Source organism: Amphiura filiformis, chromosome 6 (assembly GCF_039555335.1).
Source record: "Amphiura filiformis chromosome 6, Afil_fr2py, whole genome shotgun sequence".
NCBI lineage: Eukaryota > Metazoa > Echinodermata > Ophiuroidea > Amphilepidida > Amphiuridae > Amphiura > Amphiura filiformis.
Genome location: NC_092633.1, coordinates 12,535,033 through 12,557,480, shown reverse-complemented (window position 1 = coordinate 12,557,480; position 22,448 = coordinate 12,535,033). Strand labels below are relative to the sequence as shown.

General features: G+C 34.2%; 1 protein-coding gene across 1 annotated transcript in view; it reads right to left on the bottom strand.

Annotated features, from left to right (window-relative positions):
• LOC140154988 (ankyrin repeat and SAM domain-containing protein 1A-like) overlaps positions 1 to 22,448 on the bottom strand; it is a 114,585-nt gene that overhangs the window by 86,257 nt on the left and 5,880 nt on the right. Inside the window, exons 2-6 of the mRNA XM_072177655.1 lie at positions 17,824 to 17,904; positions 14,131 to 14,287; positions 10,982 to 11,056; positions 4,427 to 4,648; positions 1,929 to 2,112 (exon numbers count right to left, since the gene is read on the bottom strand). Of these exons, the coding sequence (XP_072033756.1) occupies positions 1,929 to 2,112; positions 4,427 to 4,648; positions 10,982 to 11,056; positions 14,131 to 14,287; positions 17,824 to 17,904 (719 nt within the window). The remainder of the gene's footprint in view (positions 1 to 1,928; positions 2,113 to 4,426; positions 4,649 to 10,981; positions 11,057 to 14,130; positions 14,288 to 17,823; positions 17,905 to 22,448) is intronic.

Sequence of the window (22,448 nt, the reverse complement as noted above, 5' to 3'; positions counted from 1 at the left end):
CAATAAGTACTAAACTCAGATGGTTTCTATTTAATAGAATGAAGTACAAAAGTGAGCAGAAGAAAAATATATACTTTTACATATTTTAGAACAAAGACTTAATAATAATGAAGTCAGAAACACCTTGGTTATCTCCACTGCTACCCCCATTAATACTATAAGAAGTGCATGAAATCCATTTTCTGTGCAATACACCCACCTCTTTTTGTATATCAGGTTGTTATGAAGGCGGGAAGGCCATTACAGGCCAGTGCTTATTGACTGAGGAGTGTGTGTGTGTTTTGGTAAGCACCCACTCAACTTGTATGAGATATTCAGGATTAGCAATGTAAGTCAATTTTGTTAATATTATCCCTGCCAATTGGAACAAAAATCAAGCTGTTTGAGACAACTTGTGTCACTATCCCTCTGTACGGGTGCGAGTCATGGGTAATCACCAAGGACATGGAAAACAAGATCAATGCCTTTGCAACATCTTGCTACAGAGTCATGTTAAACATCAAGCGTGTGGATCGGATCCCAAATGAAACCATCTACAATCTGACCAACACCACTCCACTGGTTGCCAGAGTCAAGATTCATCAACTCAAATTTCTTGGCCATATACTGCGTCTTGAAGATGACGAGCCTGTGAAAGAATATGCCCTTTATATTCCACCACATGGGAAGAGGAAACCGGGACGGCCGCGGACACTGTACTTACATTATGTACAGCACCTCCTGGGAGATACTGAAGGGATGTTGCAGCCAAACAAAATTGTTTCGCTTGCCCAAGATCGCAACAGTTGGAGAAAGCTTGTAGTCGCCTGCTCCGCAGCCGACTGATGATGATGATGAAACAGATTTCTATATCATGACCCATAGCATAAACACTAACTCGCGAGAGACATGTGCACATACATGTATTTTAAGTTTAAAATGTTGTGTTTTTTTGCTGCCAATCAAACAATCCTACGCTCATAGTTTTCAGGATTTAATAGACTAGGTAGTCCACAGTTCTGCACCACAGTCCATTTGATATAGAACCAATGTTGTGGATCATTGCACATTGTCTGTGATGCTTAACATTACAGATGCCTGCATACACTGAATTCTCTATTCAGAATTGAATATATTAAATTTTGCTGCACATGTACATAAATCCTTGGAGAGGATCACAGATATCTACAATAGCTAGAGTGTGGCCTCTTTACCTTTTTTAAACATTTCTCATTTCAGAGTTAAAAAACATAGGGACACTACACCATGATAGAAGCAAGTTAATTTTTACAGACAAGGAGCAGCCTACAGATCATTTCAGGCAGCCAATGTTTCAGTACACATGAGGCAGTTTACTTCACCAGCTCCTTTCACAGCCACCAAATCCTTCAGTAGGCCAGTAGCAACCTAACCAATCTTTCAGTGGACAGGGGTAGTCTGCTAGGATGACTCTTTTCAGCAGCACCACACCTTCGGTAGGAATGGGGTACCAACTATAAACAAGCTTCTTCTTACTTTATGGAGCCAAATTTGCAAATAATGTTGCCTGCATCATATTCTGTTATATCTCAAAAGGCTGCCTTGGTGTGATTTTTTTTATTATTGTCATCTAATTGAGATGAGATACACTGTAAAATTAACTTTATATATATTAATGTTGATGTATAATCACAATATACAATCTCATGTCCATTCATAAAAGAAAGAAACATATTGAAATATAAAATAACACTATGAAATACAACAATGAAAATATAAAAAGACACACAGCAGCCTTTTGAAATATGACAGTATGTAATGCAGACAGCAAATTAATGAGCCCTATGACACAACTATAGGTCTCTTACCTGTAATGAGTGAAGCAATGTCTTGAACTGCTATGGTAGAATGTCTCTTACCTGTAATGAGTGAAGCAATGTCTTGAACTGCTATGGTTGAATGTCTCTTACCTGTAATGAGTGAAGCAATGTCTTGAACTGCTATGGTTGAATGTCTCTTGATTTTATCCATAGCTGTCTCACCCGCCTCATCAGTAAGATGGACATTGATAGGAGGATCATGCTGCAGAAGTTCTGCTACTACTTCTACTTTGCCATACATGGCAGCTTCATGTAGGGCAGTACCACTCTTGAGCTGAAATGATTGGAAGTAATACTAGGATCAATAAAGAGAAAAGTTGGAATCCACTAACATGGGTGAGATTAAGCAGGAGACAGGAGCCATTTGGCTCCTGTGAAACCTAAAATGGCTCCTGGTTCCTGTCAACCAACCTGAACCAGGAGACACTTTGTGGCAGAAAAGTGGCTCCTGGCTGTGGACCAGTATACCTTGCATCAATGATTTCAACAACTTGAAATTATTAAACAGTGCCCAATTGGAAGTAAACTTCTCCTTTGATAAGCTAAGCTTAATTTGATCAATTTTGATTATAAGTAAGCAAAATATACAACCACTTTTAGTAACAGATGATAGAAGTTTGAATTGGACTGGCTTCTTTTGGACTTGAAGTAGCTTCTGGTTCACAGGAAATCCCTGCCAACCAGGAACCACTTCAGGGTAAAAAGTAGCTCCTGGCTGAGATGTCCTTTTTTTCACCCATGTCCACCAATATATTGTAGTTAGGATAGCTTATCCACCAGAATTTCTCATACAATTTTCTAGTCAAATTAAAACTTTGAAGTCTTTACAATGATCAATACATCAGTGGTAATAAGTAATTATAATGACTTCTTCAGACTACTGACACTTAAATGTGATTGCAACCTTACAAAGGATTTGGCACAATAACTGGCAAAAGGATACATATTTCAGACCTATTTGCAATGTGATAATTTTATCTCTCCTACTGCTATCACAACTGATTTTTGATCTGAAAAATCACGTCATGTTGTTAACATCACACAATGAATTTAAAATCCAAGTCAGTCAGTACTGCCAAAAGCAGGTTTCAGGGATAGATACAATTTCAAATTTTAAAAAATAAAGCAAAATTTTAAGGTCTTGTTTTAAGAAAATGCATTGTCTAAAATATGTGACCCTGTTCTGACAAAACCAGGAACAAGTTGCATTTTTGACATTTCATGATTTGAATAAAAATGTATGCACAGGACAATGACCTTCAAAATGATACCAAAATTATATACATAGCATCAATACTTTGCAAGATATGAATATTTTTTAATAATACCTTGATATTTTTGTCGAACTTCTATTGTTTGTTTGTTTGTTTTTTATTTGGCAATATCATTAGAATACAAAAACAAATTATAGAGACAGAAAAATCATTACAAAGTACATCAATGTGACAAATTATTTAAAGCTTAAATTAATCAGCCACAAAGCCATTTAGGAACCAGGCACACGGACAAAAAAAAATGACAAGCCGGGATAACCCATTAAGCCCGCAGAAAAGGCAAGCTTATTTCCGATGGGGTCCCAAGAAAAGATGAGAGAACAAAATTATTGGAAACCAAAAAAAATGCCTACACAGTGAAATCAGACATCTCTTGACTGAGAGAGTTGCTGGCAAGATGTTGTTTGACACTTTGTTTAAATGCAGACTTGGTAGGCAATCCCTTGATGTTTGATGGGAGATCATTCCAGTCCAAAATGGCTTTGTAGTAGAATGTGTTTGAGGCGATACCTTTTACCCTAGGAACAATGAAATTGGATTCACTTGATCTGGTTCCATAAGAGTGAGCACTTGATGTTCTAGTGAAATTCTGATTAAGATAAAGTGCACCTTGACAATGGTAGATGTTAAAGACATGGTTAAGCCTCAGCTGTTTAACTCTGTCACAAATTTTCAAGAGATTCACAAGGTTTAGCTCATGTTGCCCAATGTGATCTCTGGGAGAAAGCTTCAGGATGTAACGAGCAACCTTATTTTGAGTAATTTGCAGTTTATTTTTGTGGTTCTGAGTGAGGCCACTATACCAAGATGTGCAACAGTAATCCATGTGGAACTTTCTTTAACTTAGCTTTGGTGCCAAAGAGTATACATTCTGTCTTGCCAACGTGAAGAGACAGTTTATTATCGACTAACCACTGATTCTGAGCATACTACCTCCATGTTCTGAGAAACAGGCTAATTAGTTTCCTGCTTTACACAGGATTGAATAGGGATTACCAAAGTTCAACTGTCAATTATTGATTAAATAAACCTCTTTTTAATAAGTACTTTCAAAAATTTGTAAGTCCACTCAGTCCCAAAGTCAAATACCATGAAATTAAGAATTCCAAAATTTGATTTTTTTTTTAATGGGAATGTCATCTTTAAAGGCCTATAACTCAAAAACATGCATGGCGACTTGTTCCGGGTTTTGTTGAAGCTGATCTCATATGGTATTTTTGTCTTTTATGTCTTCCATGGATTTCAACTGGAACAGCCAATTCATACACCACATTATGGAATTACTGCTAGACACTTAAGTTCAAGTTCAAATACCTTTTTGTTAATATCACAGCCTCCGTCCACTAAGACTTTGACTACTTTATGATGACCACTGCGAGCTGCCAGATGCAGTAATGACCTTGTATCTGGAATCTTCTCAATCAGTTCTGGTCTGGTACGGATCAGTAGCTCGACTGCTTCTAAACGGCCATATTGGGCAGCTAGGTCCAATGGTGTTTCTTCTTTTTTGTTGAAGACAAAAGTGTCAACTCCATACTGAGTGATAAAAAGGAAAAAAATTACAATAAATTTCATTTATAACATGAATATGCAATGTTTCAAAAAACATGTTATAATTCAGAAAGTGAAGTTTGTTTGGTGCATGCATCTTGAGGTCAAAGGTCAGATACAGATGATTATGGGTCAGATATATATATTTGAGGTTATTGATGGTTGGTTATTCACAACTGCAGAGGCATTTTTCTTGTTGCATGGTAACTAAGTGTGCTAGCAGGGAGGGTAAAAATAGCACCCCACCTCCAGGGTGTGTCAAAAATTGCTGGACTCCAAGCAAATATTAAACTTTGGGCAACCAAGTTTCAAAACCTGACATAGTCCAAATGAATATGATGTGAAAAAAATAAAACTTATATTATAATATCAATCTTCTTGTGCATTTCATTGCTTTTGAGCTCTGTTGCAGTTTTTGACCTAATTATGGAATGGAATCAATGTCACTGTATAGAACCAATGTAATTCAAGCAGAATACTATACAGGAAGAAGATCCTACTAATGTTGCAACATTTTCAATAACTATTTCCCTATTGACAACACTATGAACAAAGGTCAATGTATATATCCTGTACCAGAAAACACTCTCTCTCTTTTATGCAACTTTCTTTTTGGATCAATGTCAATGTTTTATGACAAGGCATTGTACATAATTATCTCCTATAGAAAATCAAAATACAACGCTTCAATCTTATCCCATGTGGTATAAAATGTTTACTATAATTGAAGACCAAATTAAAAAGACTAGTTTGCGTATGATGTCCTGTCAACCAGACCAAGAATGCTGTACTGCGCAGGTCAGCAACCAATCCCGCCCCGTCTTTGCCCTGGCGTCAGATGCAAACTAGTCTTTAAAAAAAAATGCAATACAGTCTTCAAAAAAAAAATTAAATCCTGACCAACTGACACTATTTCAAAAATCAGTTTGCCTGTAAATCAGGTTTTTGTGTGACCCTTAAGGGTATCCGTAGGGAGAACACTTTGTTTTACGGCCAGGTCTGGCCAGGTGCATGTTTGTTCGCAGTCTACAGGTGTAACTAGGTTGTTGTATATTCTATAATTTTCCTGGTGTGTTAACTGTGATTACATCTAGACACCAGTTTATTTTTTATTTGAACGGGACCCTAATTTAATGAGAAAACGCCCGAAAAAGAGAGGCCCGGCAAAAGCCGATTTGCAGACAATTTTGTAGCTACAGACAGCTCGTATATAACAACTACGGAAACCAATCAGTGCCAGAAGTGTTGATTTATATTTCATCCACTTAGGTTTGGCTTAACCCACTAAAAGGTAACACTTTAAGGCTGATCATTTTAATTATAAATGTAGTGTGTGTGTAAAAGTATATTTCTCAAAATGGAGGAGAGCGCCTATGACTATTGTCCGTTCTGTCTACATGGTCTATGATAATTATTTTCTTACCGAAATATATTCACTTAACACAGACCACGGTTGCCAAACAAATGAGGGCAAACCGCTGGTCAAATCATTGAAAAGTCGCCTAATATTTTTTTTATCAACCGTTGGTTTCTATGAGATAAAAACTACCAGAAGTCGCGTAAGCCAATGTTGAGAAGTCATGCAATATTTTTCTTAACCATCAATTGGTGTCTATAGGACAGGAAATTGTCATGAGGAAAATCTTCAAAACTCATCCTATTGACCTAGGCCTATTACATCGCGGGTTTGGCAACCCTGCAATATATACAGTTATATAACATCGCACCGCATTGTGAGGTGAACGAACTGAATGTTGACATTGTATTCAGGATTTAAAACAAGAACTGTCTTTAACCAGACAATGCGGTTGGTATATAAAACATAGCGTGTGATATCATGATATCACTTCAAAATCTAAAACAAAAGTAAAGAAATAATTTAGGCGAAATAAATAAACAGCGTACAGCAGGTGCTATCATGTCAATAATGATAAGAGGAACATGAAAAAACCAGCAGAGAGCATGCACCCCAGTAAAGAGTTAAATAAAGCAAGGAAAAATCATAATGTGCAGAAGGCCTACTATTCGGATGATATTCACAGAAACAAAAATAAAGAACTAAAGATCTAAAAACAAAAGTAAAGAAAATGAGGACGAAATAAATAAACAGCGTACAGCATGTGATGATAATTATACACTTCGACCAAAAATTAAAAAAATACTTAACACGCGACATAAATAAACAGCCATCTATCAAGAATGACAAGAGGAACATGAAAAAAAAACCACCTAATATATGAGAGCATGCACCCCAATAAAGAATTGCTTTAAAATAAAACAATGAAAAATCATGACATGTGAAATGTATGTTGATACACTTATAAATAATACTCAAGGGTGAAATAAAAAACACCTTATCTACCGATATTTCCACAGTTAAACATACTCAGTGATCACTTGTACTAAAACAAAAATAAAGAAATACTTCACAAATGATAAGAGGAACACATAAAAAATAAATAAGCGAGCATGTCCCAAAAAAAAATTAGTAAAAGATAAAATAATGATAAAACGTACAAGAAGGGCAAAATATTTGTCGTAAAAACTTATTAAATGCTCATTTGCTCTAAGATATTTAATGTTTGCAATTTACTCCTAGTTTATCATTTATTTATTATTTATCTAGGCTTATATATCTTTTATTTATTTATCTATTAATTTATCTATTTATCAATTTATTTCAATATCATTATTATTAAGTGCCTATTTATAATGATATTTAAATCTATCAACATTATGCTTACGTCATCCAGGAGTTATTATCCCACTTGAAATCGCCATATAAACACAAATTAATAAAGAAATACCCAATGGGTGAAATAAAAGCATGATCTATCTTTTCAAGAATGAAAAGAGGATATAAAAATATAACAGAGCATGTCCTATAAACATGATAAAGAATTATTTAAAATCGTACAAATGTGAAACATGTAATATGACATATACTTAAGGGATCTGGAATGAGCGTTTTGAGCGTTTCGACAGTATTTTTTGTGGGAAATGAGAGCACATCAGACATATCGAATTGCATTCTGAATACGAAGAATGTCTTTCTCATATCAAATAATTTTCATTTTTTGAAATTCACGATATAATGCAAATTTTATGACAAATTATTAAAATTTGATATTTTTTCAAATTTTGACATATAACAGTCCTCGAAGTAAATTATATAAATCTAATGATATATTCTTAAAGTGTATGTAGCTGTGAGGAAAAGCCGACGGTCAATTGAAAATTTTGACCTTTCATATTGACGATATGGATTTTATTTCACAAAAAGACCTATTTTTTTGGGGGGGGGGGGGGAATCCATATCTTCAATACGAAAGGTCAAAATTTTCAATTGATCGTCGGCCTTTCCTCCCAGCTACATATACTTAAAGAATGTATCATTAAATTTATAAAATTTACTTCGAGGACTGTTATATATCAAAATATCAATTTTAATGATTTGTCATAAAATGTGTATTACATTTAATTTCAAAAAATCAAAATTATTTGATATCAGGACATTCTTAGTATTCAGAATGCAATTCGATATGTCTGATGTGCTCTAATGTCCCACAATAAATACTGTCCAAACGTTCATACCCCAGCCCTTAACATAAAACAAAATAAACGGTCATGATAATATGACATTAAGGGCTAACACCACTAATGAAGCGTCTTGGTTGAAATGCACGTGAAAATTAATGTCTTTCTTTGCTCAATTTGAGGCCTTTTTGGCTCTCATAGTTGCCTGATGTACCCGTTACATTTTATTAAGAAACAAGGTAGTATAGTTTCTCTCCATTGATTTTGCAATAGCGTCTCCAGGAGGGGGGCTCAGAGGGGCTTTCAGATTTATGCGGTGGGGGCTTAATGGCTAAAATCGCCAAAAACCGCCTGATTTTACATATCCCTCTAGCGTTGGTTGTCAGTAGATTGCAGTCACTCCTCATCAAGTGTTGACAAAGACAACAGTGGTTGTTGAAACGCATACACAGTAAGTGCATTTTCTTGGATCAGATACTACGAACTCTGGTTTACTAGTTTACTCTACCGGTCCTGATGAATTTGTTCAATCAATAACGATATCTGGGGACCAATCACAAGCCAGATTCATTTAAAGATGCATTACATCATGACCAATTTTAGTTAGGCCAGAAATTGGCCTAACTCTCCATAGAATCCCGTGTTAAAAAGTTATCCGCAATCCAAAGTCAGTAGTCCACTTGGGAAGCTAACAAACAGAGGCGACGGTGACTGAAAAGATTAGATGTGAAAATCTATCAATTGTGCACAAATAATAATCAGAGTTTTAAGCTTAAATGCAATAGCCAGAAGCACAATTGGCAAGTGGAGTATGGAGAAGTCTAGCTACACCCTGGAAGGGAAAAAAACAGTATTTGAAACGAGGAAATGTGCAATATGACTTAATGTAATACATTAGAAAAGGCTTAAAAGGCAACTATTAGGCCCTGATTCATATTTAATCATCATTTAGGCCTGTAAATTAGATTGTCTGTGTAAATTTAGCAGGATCCGACTTTTTATGACGACTTTCAAAATGTGTTACATTTCAGAAACACCAAGCTGTTTGTGAGGTGGCGTTAGCTGTATGGGTTATAGGTTGAACTTTTTACAATATTTCTGGGAAAAAAAATCCTGAAATCCATATATTAATTTTTACAATGGATGTCGTCATCTGACCGTCTGCTTGCAGAAAGGGAAGTTTTGAAGAACTGAGTTGTTTTCCGGCCCCTGTCTGTACAGAAAGTCAGTGAGGGTTATTTACTGGTGTGCACCCTAAAAGGCCCTTGTCATAACCAATGGTGGCGGCATGATTTTTCCCGTGCATGAGGGTTTAGGGAAAATTAAATTATATGTCTCAACTTGAGGTTGCATGTGTAAAACATGGTCTTTTTAACGCATGTTTGGGGTATTGAAATGATATTTTTTTTTCTTGCACAATCATGGTAAAGATCCATGTCATACATAAGAGATTATAGGACATACAATACTTGGTAGGCCTAATGATAATGCGTAAACTTTGTACCTGTTAGGGAACTGAAATCAGACTGAAAACACAAACGTCATTCGAGGCTCTGTCTCACCAGTTGCATTTACAAGGCCCTTGTTATAACCAGTGGTGGCGGATGATTTTTTTCTGGGGGAAGGGTCACACAAGGTTCTGAACAGAAACGTCACATACGGACCAACCCACACTACCGAGAACCGCGAATGCCGAGAACCGCGAAAGCCGAGAACCGCTCTAGTTTCCATTGCCTTAGTTCAATTATTTTGAACTTTGCTGAGGTGTAAAAAAGATAAAAATTGCTCATTTAGAGTATGGATTTTTTCGGTTTTTTTGTTGCTCATTGAGGAGTATTAAAAAAATGTGCTTATTGAGGCTCATTATTTTGCCATGACCCCAACTACCTAGCCCCCACATATCTAATGGTGCATCCCTAACCACACTTGGGATTCACATGATCAGCATTTTGAGTGCACTTGATGTCCAAGGGCCATGTTCTTGGTCTGTGCATGTGGTCATTAGGATACAACTGGTTCACAGTGTCACATTTCACACATTTGTTTTGATTTTAAACAAAACTGGACTAATGCACATGATCTTGTTTTTCAAAAGTCTGTCATCTGAAAGAGTAGACTAAAACTTGCAGATACTTTAGGGTAAAATGATATGGACAAATTTTACAGTTTGGACTGAAATAACTGGGTTAAGAAAACTACTATCAAGGCAAGTAATTAGCCCACTTCATTTACTTTAATTAGAGCATGAAATTCCATGATTAGAGGTACACCGACCTACATCATGTAGGTGTATACTCAACATGCTAAACCTGTAAGTTTCAATGGTCAGCTGTCAGCCTTAAAAAAGAGTTTCTTTTTGACAAATTTGTAAATTTCACCAACAGACCCCTATTTTGCAAAAATTTATGTCTAAGCATGCACAATTTTAGAATTCTGTGACAAATTTGCACCAAAAGACTGCATTTCATTGCCTTTTGTGGCCTCTCATCATCCACAGATTTTTAAAATTTACCAGAGAAAAAGGTCTTTTCGTTAAACTTCCTAGGCTTATATCCATATCAATTCCGCAGTCAAATGACCCCTTCCTACATCACTGGTAATCTTCTATAGATAACTATTATATTATCTTACCTTCTCCATTCCCCTCTGAAGGGAGAGGGGAAGGGGGTGCCAGTTCAGTTTCAGGTCTGAACCTGCAAAAGTTCAATTAATTCTTCTTTGGTTCACAGGATGGGACTAAAAGAAATGAGGTCAAGTACTATGAAGCAATTAAAATCTCACCTCTAATAGTACTTCCACAACTTTGGTGTGTCCATACTGACAGGCAAAGTGAAGGCAGGTGTCCCAGTCATTATTCTACAAATAAATATACAAAAATAAAGATTAATAAAAAATATGTAAAAATCATTTTTCGATATGCGATAACTTTCAAATAAAGATATTTTGTTACAATATAAAAGCTATGCCACAACAAAATTCTGTTCAGTATTCTTTTTTATGACCTACATAACTTGACCCCATCCATAACCTTTACCTTAATCCCTAACCTTAAAGTCAATCCAATGGATGTAAATGAGATACTAAATATATCCTCAGAGTCAGTTTAAAGGTCATATTGTTTATAGCCACATAGACCACTACATTAAATATTTCAAAAACCATTTATAGAATGCATACCTGATTATGTTTGCTATATTTTAAGCTCATACTCTTTATTTTCCTAAATAACCACATCCTCCGAATTTTAGTTTCAGGAAAACCAACAAACTCATCTTTTCCCACCAAATAGTCTACATAATTATTTCAAACAATTTCATTTTCATAAAATGTTCATTGTTCAAATAAACCAATTGAAATTAGATACAATTTGTTAAAGCTCTTAATTTTATTATTCTTTGCCAAAAATTATGAAATAATATTAGTAACAATTGACAGGAAGGTTTTCTGTCCATATTGATCTGAAATAATGAGGTAAAATGAAAGAAAACCATTCATTATCTCGGCTGCTTAACTGTGGAGCTCTATGGGGAAATTATGTGGTAATTACGATATTAAATCAAAATTGCGCTGTTGTCTTTCAAACACAACACATTTGGCTGATTCACTCTCAGAAATTATGCAATAGGCCTAATTAAAAGTGCTGTAACTTCTTAATTATAGTCATGCTGTATACTTTTAGGAATGGAAATTAAGTCAAGAAATCTAAAAATAAACACAGATTTGGTGTAAAAAAACATCAAATTTGGAGAAAATCCTTTCTCCCCATATCTATAGTGTGTTTACAAAAAATTGAGGCAAAGAATGTTTGGTTTTTTCATTTTCTCCAAAATGTGTGTTTATATTTATATTCCCTGACTAAATTCCATTCCAAAAATGTATACTGTTATATAATTAAGAAGTTACAACACTTTTAATTAATGCATATCTGAGAGTGCATAGTGAGTTGGGAAATGTGTCAACGTTACAATGCCAAGAAAATCAGGTTTTAAAAAATTAACAAAATTCATTTTAAAGATTGTACATTATGGCTTTATATACCTGGTATCAGTTAAAGCCTTCATGTACAATTTCATAATATGAAATTGGTTAATTTTTTTCAAACCTGATTTTTTCGCATATTTATAATGTTTGCAATGGTTCCAACTTACACCTTAATGGAATCAGCCACATGCATTGCAAACCCTTCCTGGCAATTATTACTAATATTATTTAAGCGTTTTGGGCAAAGAATAACAAAATTAAAACTTGACAGAGTTAAAAGCAGGCTGTCAACATAGTAAGATCTTGAAAAATTGTCTCCGCAAAATATTTTCATTGTACATATTGACACACTATAGTTTGTCAAACTTTACTTTTAAGTCTCATATGAAAACTGGTAAAGTTGACCTTATGTAAACCGGAAAAATGAACACAATGAATTGATTTGAAACACAATTTTTTTAAATGAATTTGTTATATTAAAATCCTGTTTAGATGGAAAAGACTAAAATATTCAAACTTCCTGCTTTGATACTGATATATATCTACCCTCTAACTCTATCTATGTCACAGGATAAAAAGTCAAAAGTAAAAAAAAAAAGAACAAAACACATCATGCTTTGTTTATGACAAATAGAAAATGAGTTGAATATATGAAAGATTCACTTGAATAAGATCAGCATGTACAACAAGGAGGAAATAAATTCAATAAATAAAAAAAGTAAAATTCCAATATCTAACATTTAAAACAAAAGATAACTTGCTGCATAAAATCACATGTTTACAACATTGAAACCATGCATCCATCCCCCACTAAGTGTGTTTCCTACAGAAACATGATATGAGTCTACATAACATAGAATGCGCGGGTCAACCTTCTTTACCCCTCCCTCAAGCCATATCTCAAGACAAATAAACCAGAAGATGAAGATAACACAGGTTCAATCCTGGGCCATATTTATGATCAACTAGGATGACTGATTTTGAATTGTTACTTAAAACATCTATGTTACTCTTTTTGCAGGCCTGGAAAAAATGTTTATTTCCCAGCAAGAGAGATAAATTGTCCTCTTAACTTAGCAGGATTACCCACTATATCTTATGTATTTCTTTATCCAGAAAAGCAAAATTTCCCTCCAAATGACCAAATTTCCCAGCCTGTTCTTTTTGTATCAATGGAACTGAGAACTAATGTACAGATTATTCTTATTGTTTGAATATTTACATGGCTAACAGGGACATATCAAGAGAAATCATATTTGTTTGGTAAAAAAAAAAAAAAAAGATGTTTGATTGTCCTCATCTGACTGACCCTAATCTGGAAAATCTGAAAAGTTTTTTTTACTGTATCAAAATGAATACCTACCCTAATTTTGGAAATTCCAGAATTTTTTTTTTCAAAATTGTTGCCACCCTTAAAAGTGTTTTTAAACAGTTTCTGCACACTTCACTTCTAAACTGTTTTAAAACATGAATGAAGTTTTTCAATGTATACAGTAGCAAAATATCACAATTCACACCTATTTGGACTATTTATTAAGCTATTTAGGCATACATGACCTTTAAAAAATTATTTAAAAAAAAAAATCTGACCCCTACCCATTCGATATATGGACAATACAACTATTTTTTTCTTTTGGCCTTACTGGGTTGTTTTGGTTGCAGTTATTTTTATCCCAATCTTGTATGTGTATGTCATTATCTCAATATGTTCTGATCTGTGTACCATACCATCTGTGGATCTAGGAACTCTTGTCTTTAAGGTGAATCAGTTTAGATGTGCTGTTGTCATTCACAATATAGTAAAGCAATGGTCGCTTTTCAGATGCACTATTTTTTGTAGTTTGAGTAAAGAAAACCAAAACACATTTTTCTCCATCCTAAATTATCCTGCACAGAAAACTTTAAAAGATAAAATCATTAACTATGAAATACCACCAATAAAACCTTACTTGCTCATTCAGTTGTGTTAGCGTTATACCAGCTGCCAGTAATGTGCGCATGATTTCTAGGTTACCCGTCCATGCGGCCAAATGAACCGGAGTGCTCCCCCTGGAGTCGGGAGCTGTCGCAGACGCTTCATATCTGAGCAGGTAATCGACAGCATCTCTGTAAACATGAAAGAGTGAGGACAGACAATTAACCAATTACATAATGTTATCTCCAGAGGCGAATGTTCTCTAAAACATTTTTTTTTTACATTACATATTCTTATTGGTGGATTTTGTAGAAATAGGTATCTGAACTGTAGGCTATATATATTCAAAATGCAATTTTGAGTTGGTTCCTAACAAACACTCAAATGTTGATATGTTTTCAAACATAAACATATTTATGTTAAATGTCAAGGATTGTCGCTTGCTATCAATAACACTCAGATAGAGGGTTAATATTGACATTTCCGGTGTATGAACATCTAAGTGAGACTAATTCAATATTTATTCTGGTCGTTTTATAACTAGGATAACCATGTGTTATTGAACCACTTACTGGTGCATTAACAATTAAGAACAGGGCACGTGCATCAATTTATTGTTTAATTATAAAATTGTATTACTCCCTTATCCAGAAAAATACAGCACTCATTTTTTGGGATCTAAAAAGTATCATTTTGCCAAATGAAACATAGCTAAATCATAATCGCAGGATACATGCATGTTAGTTTACTAAAATATATTACAATTGTGTAAAAATCAGAATTTTGAAAAACATTGAGGACTTCCTCTTCAGCAAATGTTACAATGGCTTTAAGTTTCAACGGTCAAAGAAAATCTCTCACATTTTTTGGCAAAAGAGTAAACTAATTATCGTTTAAATAAACTTTGAAATATTCAAAAATACTTCCTTATTCTTCCAATGTTAGAAGGCCATGTACATAGTGACTAACCCAAATTCGATAAATGTGGACATTTGTTTAAGTCAAAGACCCTGTTTACACAGAGAGAATTCGACTTCAGATTGCAAATCAAGGATTACCATAAATGATTTGTTTCAAAACAAATTTGACTTTAGGACATCACTTGCTCTTGAAGCTCTCTTGCTTCAAATAACCATTATGAACTTGACTTCTAATTGCATACATGTATGTTCTTTATACTGTAAAAGTCCTGTTTGAAGTTGCTCCAGGTTGTCATTAAAAGTTAACTTAGGAAGTCAAGTTCAGAATGTGGTGAACTTGTTTACACACAAATGAAGTTGAGTCTGTGTAAACGGGATCATACATGCAAGATCTACATGACGCATGTGATAGAGAACAATGTAAATTCAAAGGGAGATAAAGAATTTGACAAAACATTTAATATAATATATACTGAAGGAAATGTATGATCATTTCCTAAATTTCCTTTTTTCAATATTTTATAAAAGAGAAAAAAATCCTACACGCAGATTGGTCTACATGTACATAAATTAAATACCACATCACAGACATGTTTATTCTAGATGGTTGAAACACAGTGGTTGTTGGTTTAACATGGAACCAATTCTGGTTAAAAAGTATGTGGGTGATAGGCAGTTTGTGATGAACTCTAGTACAAATGCCCAAAATTACGCCTGGAAAGTTTGCAACGCAAGCTTGTTTTCTTTATGATGCAGTGAGCCATATAAGGAAACTATTAATTTTGCAAATAATTTTGACAAATTAAAGGAAGTTTTAACTTATAAATAAAATATTATAAATAATTTGTGTTTGTTGACTTCTGTTTAAATTCAATGAAATATGTCACATTACTCAACTACAGTAAGGTTTTTGTTAGTTTGTTTATTTGTGTGATTATTTTCTTAAATATGTTCACAAAAAATATGAGTGTTCTAACTCTACCAACTTCAAAGGGTCGAATTTGATGAATCAGCTCTGTCAGAAGTTCAGGACTATCACTTACACTGTTCAGTGGGAGAGAATTTCTATTAAAAATTTTGCCAATAGGTTTATCACACAATTTTCATCACTTTATTAAATTTATCCAGAAATCAGGTTTAAAATTTCAGAAGTGCAGAAACAATCTTAAATCTTTCAAAGGAAGCGCGCAGGAACATTTTGAAATTTAAAAAAACAAATTTGACAAGTTTTAAGAGTCATTGTCTTTAACCTGATCACTTTTTTAATGAGAATCTTTGTGACAACTGTTTTATATATTATAATCATAAAAAGCTACACATTTTTTCATCAATGGTTTGAAAAGAATAATAAAATGTAACTTCTGAAATTGCCATAAATTTTCAAAAGCAAGCCAGATATAGTGGAATTTTAAGACATTATGATTATATTGTTGAAATTTAAGTTTGATAGGCATACATGTACTACGTACCTTTCATATGGAATCCAATGCATGCAAATTTTCAATAAATTACTAGAAGCCTGGCAAACCTAAATTCAGTCAACTCTAGATGACCTAGATACACATCGTATGTATTTGTTTACACTATTTGATATTTTATACAATTATATTTATTCGACATTCTCAACTGCATTCCAAATTGCATACATATAAAGAGGGTAATGTTAATACTAGCCAATGGTTTATATTATAGTCAACACTCATGGCTGGTTTTGTGACGCAATTTACTGAGGCCAACTGCATATCAAACAAGGCTCTGTCATTGAAGACAACTGACCATCTAAAATCAGTGGTAAATACCAGGCGGCGAATGGCATGATAGAGCCGGCAACTTGTGAAATCGCCCGGCCGTATGGCATTTTCCTTATACTCTGTTAGTTTTGTGGGGTTCATTATCGAACCCCAATGGTGTTAGCATGTATTTATATTATTTATTAACATAGGCCTATTTGTTTGTGATATATCAAGTGTTTTAAAATTTCAAAATAATCCCATTCAATTTCACGGTTGACGATGAAAATTTACTGAATTTAGAGAATGCAATGCGACCACCACCTGGTAAATACCTGGGTAAACTGTGCAGTGAACCCTAATGAAAATGAATATAGCTGCTCAAATCAAAATATTTTAATCTGTTCTTCAACACAAAAAAATTGACTTTTGGTATAGGAATGGGTCTGATTTTCTCAGCAGCACATCCCTACCCAAACCATACACGGGTACCCCTTCACCCCCCATTCAAACTCAGTCTCCAAATAGCCTCCAAATGATAGTCATCAAATGTCCAACAAATGAATGTCAGACTATCATTGAAGGCTGAGGTCCACAGTCTTCGATTCACCCATCCCTACCTCACTTTATATTCTAATATTTAGGCTATTCCCAGTGAGTTTACCTATGTCCATTGAGTACTGCATGGTGCAATGGTGTGTAGCCTGATGCATCTTGACTTACCTGTGTCCATTGAGTACTGCATGGTGCAATGGTGTGTAGCCTGATGCATCTTGACTTACCTGTGTCCATTGAGTACTGCATGGTGCAATGGTGTGTAGCCTGATGCATCTTGACTTACCTATGTCCATTGAGTACTGCATGGTGCAATGGTGTGTAGCCTGATGCATCTTGACTTACCTGTGTCCATTGAGTACTGCATGGTGCAATGGTGTGTAGCCTGATGCATCTTGACTTACCTGTGTCCATTGAGTACTGCATGGTGCAATGGTGTGTAGCCTGATGCATCTTGACTTACCTGTGTCCATTGAGTACTGCATGGTGCAATGGTGTGTAGCCTGATGCATCTTGACTTACCTGTGTCCATTGAGTACTGCATGGTGCAATGGTGTGTAGCCTGATGCATCTTGACAGTTTGGGTTCACACCTCGTCTGAAACTGAAGAAAATAAAACAAATTGAAATTAATATTACGTTTTTTTTATTAGGAGTTTATGACCATACAAAGTTCTGATTTTGTTCCCAACAATCTAGCATTTTTTTAACTAGGCATGTTTCAAAAGAGTTAGCACAAATCTTAGGCACCGGTTGAAATTAAACTACAGTTTATGTGTCTTGTCTTTTCAAAACACCATTTTATGGAAACTACATGTATGCTCTCATGTGCTGATTGTGCTCCCATCTAGGCTACTCCCGTCTCAGAATCAATATCAGTGAGCTGATTTAACTTGTTTATTACATTGATTTATGAACTAATAAATCAGTGTTATATTTATGTAACTCCATTATTGATTTGTCGTCAATTTGAAATCATTTTGCAAACCACTAACTACTCGGACTTCCTATCACGCTGACATTAATCAATCATTGTCAGACATGATGTATTTGATGCCATTGATTTTCTCATGTTGTGACTAATGTACCATGCATGAATACTCAATCCAAATTGCATCACACATTTCAACGGTTTTAATTAAATACACCAGTATGGTTCAGAATAGGACGTTAACTTTGGAAATGGCAGACAAGCAGACAATGTACAGCCTGGGCCCGGGAGCCTGGGTGTACAGCTGGCGATATTCCGTTATTTGTAAATGATAGAAAGTTGTGCTACAGCATAAAATGTACATACATGTACCAAATTAATACATCTTCCTAACCTAAAAATTGAAAACTAATTTTTTTCTCTTGCCCAACAGTTGCAATGCAATTAAAGCCATATTGTAACATTTGCTTTAGGAGCAATGTGGTCTTTGTAAAAATCCTTTTTGAGGGGGTCCGAGTATTTTTAATGTTCAGTAGCAAATCAGTGTCAGTTGTCTGATCAGGAAGCAAAGACAAAAAGAAATGTCCTGATGTATTATATTGTCTAATCACCCTCTAATTTGCATAATTGCATAATTAATGAGCTAATTTGCATAAATGCTAATTACGCAAATAAGTGAATTAGAGGGCGGCTAGACTATAATATAATACATTCGAACATATTAGAAACAATTTGACCAAGTTTTAAGGCAAAAATATGCGAAATATAAGTACCCTGAACATTTATGCGTGGATTTTTAGCAAAATATTGGCAAATGCTACACATTGATGAGCTTTTCCAGTCATAAAACTCATTAACTTTATTGATTATTGATAAAATCAAATTTTGAAAACTGTATATCCAATTTACTTCAAACAAAAGGCATATTGATCAGTGTGGTTTGCTCTACTTAATTAATCTGTTTAAAAAATGCTTAGAGCACTTCAAAAATGCCTCAAATACCACCTTAAAGGTTTCTGCAGACAGGGGACTACTTCTCAATATCTACATGTACCTATGCTCTCTATAGACAGAATGATGCAGAGTAAAACCACTTGAGCTCCACAGCTTTCTGAGTCAATGTACACACAAATTCAATCTTAGTGTTTCCTCTTTAGTAGACATATGGGCATTACAATGTATGATTTTAGCGTTTGACATGGTTTGCCTCTTACAACTTGTGTTTCAAAACAATTGGGCTGTTTCTCATTTTGGAATACAAAATTTTAATAACAAAATGTCCCATGCCCTGTAATAAATGTAATAATAAAATAATAAAAGTAACTCTTATGTAGCATGCAAGTCAAACAGCGTTACAAATACAATATTTCCTACATTTATAGTACATCCACTTCAGATCCAATTTCCAGGGCTCTACAGCATTACAATATTATGTATGTATCAATTTCAGATCTGCACATTCAAATTCATTTCTCAGATTTATCTATAAATTCACAGAGAAAGCTGTGACTGACAGATTGATCTGCATGGCTGTTTTCAAGTATGATGAGCGATGAATAAATGTCAGGTGACCTGATCCATTTAAGATCAACTGTAACAAAATTGCTATTGTAAACATTATAAGTTTGTTCAACTTTATATTAAGGCAGTGCTCTGATTATGAAACAAAATTTGGAGACAGCATTTTCACAACATTAGGTAATCACAAAATTTACTGAAATTTCTTCAATAAATCAAAAATTGTATAAATGAGGACCCTGCGAAGTTTAAATTTGAGAATTTATGTTTCCTCTTGACTTGACATAGGAAGGAAGGAAGCGAACAAGCAAGCAAGCAGCAAGCAAGCAAGCAAGCAAGCAAGCAAGAAAGAATGAATGAACGAACAAATGAATGACAGAAAGAAATTGACTTCAAAAGCAACATGAGTCGTACTTTGATTTTGCAAATTTCATGATCGATTACTGCTTTCAATTTACTAATTGCTCTTGCTCTGCATCCCATGAAGGAATAATGACATGTATACTCTCAATGCACTAAAAACAAATCAATGAATCCAAAGCCAAAGGTAGCTTTTACATATTTACAAAATAACTCTGCTGTAAAGCGTGTGTTTTATCAGTACAGCCCAGAGGATTATTTTCATCCATCCATCCAATTCATCTTCAGTCCGCTGATCTCCTGCAGCGAGCTACGCGAAACATCAACCCCAGCATGTTAATTATAAACTGCCGCTGTTTTATAAACATTGTTTTTTAATCCAATTTCATACATTGACCTGGCCAGGCAACTGGCCATAGGGGCTACATGTAAATGATGTATATACCTAGAAACCTGTCTACAATGTCAATTTGTAGTCTTTCTAACATGATCAATTTGATGCAACTTAAGGGATCTAGAATGAGCGTTTATTGCGTTTCGACGGTATTTTTTGTGGGACATGAGAGCACCTCAGACCTATCGAATTGCATTCTGAATACTGAAGCACGTTTTTCTGATATCAAATAATTTTCATTTTTGAAAATCACAGTATAATACAAATTTTATGACAAATTATAAAAATTTGATATTTTTCAAATTTTTGATATATAACAGTCCTCGAAGTAAATTATATAAATCTAATGATATATTCTTAAAGTGTATGTAGTTTGTAGGAAAAGCCGACGGTCAATTGAAAATTTTGACCTTTCATATTGAAGATATTGATTTTTTCCCCAAAAATACCTAATTTCTTTTGTTGTTTGGGGAAAAATCTATATCTTCAATACAAAAGGTCAAAATTGTCAATTGATCGTCGGCTTTTCATCCCACCTACATACACTTTAAGTATAAATCATCAGATTTATAAAGTTTACTTCGAGTACTGTTAAATATCAAAAATATCAATTTTAATGATTTGCCATAAAATGTGTATTAAATTGCGAATTTCAAAAATCTAAATTATTTGATATCAGAAGGACATTCTTCGTATTCAGAATGCAATTCGATATGTCTGATGTGCTCTAATGTCCCAAAATAAATACTGTCCAAACGTTCATACCCCTTCCTTAACAAGGATACAGGAAAACGGTTCACCTGTCTGGTATAGACAGTAGGACATAATTGTAGGAATGAACTCTATGGGGGCCTGGAGTGTATTCTAAGCCAAAAAAAGTTTATTGATTCTCCTCATCCAACTACCATGAAATGGAAAAAGTTTTGTTATTGTTTTGTTTTACTGTAAAAAAGAATGCTGACCCTAATTTTGGAAATTCCAGAATAAAGTTTTTTTCTTCAAAATAAGCTAAAACATGAATGAATGAATTGAATGAAGTGATATACAATACAATATTTATTTTAAAGCAAGTTAATTAATTGGGTTTTGACTAGGGTTGTGATTTTCGGGTAATTTAGCAAAAATTTTTTTAAGTAATTTTTTTTTTTTTTGGTTTTGTAGTGTCCCTGGACCTAGACCTAAATGCTAGGATCATTCATGGTTGACCTAAAAAATTTGCATGATGTTTTGTGTTTTTAATATGAAAATTGATCATTTGTTTTCATATCATATACTCTATTAATGATATCAAAATGCATTGAATTTGAATGCATTTTGATATCATTAATAGAGTATGACATGAAAACAAATTATCAATTTTTATATTAAAAACACAAAACCATGTCTAGGTCCAGGGACACTACAAAACCAATTTTTTTTTTTTTTTAAATTTCGGCACGGGTAGTACCCATGAGCCAGCCCGAAAATCCCTGGCTTAGTTTTGACTATGACCTTCAACATTTTATTCTTATGGTCCTATTTTGATTCTTTGAGTTTGATATATACAATTAAAAGTGGACACTCTCACCTATCATGCTTGGCCAGTTTTTTAACTCTTTCACAATTTAAAATTTAAGACAGTGACTCTTTTTGTGATAACAATGTTTGTGATCACTTCATCCTTGTAGAAAGTTGCATTGTGGGACTTTGTGATAATTAACTATGTACGCTTAATTAAGTTTAACAACCATGTACAAGAAATGAGTATAGTACAACTTCTTCAACATGGGAAATGTTTTTCATATTTACAATGTGCATGTAAACAAAATTGACAATGGCAATGACATTTGATCTGTGACTTCTAGTTTACAGAATGTGAAAATATGCATAACATAATAACCCATGTGTGGGTGTATGCTTGACATTTGGTGCTGTAAATGGTTCTTGCTATCCCAGTCCTATGAGA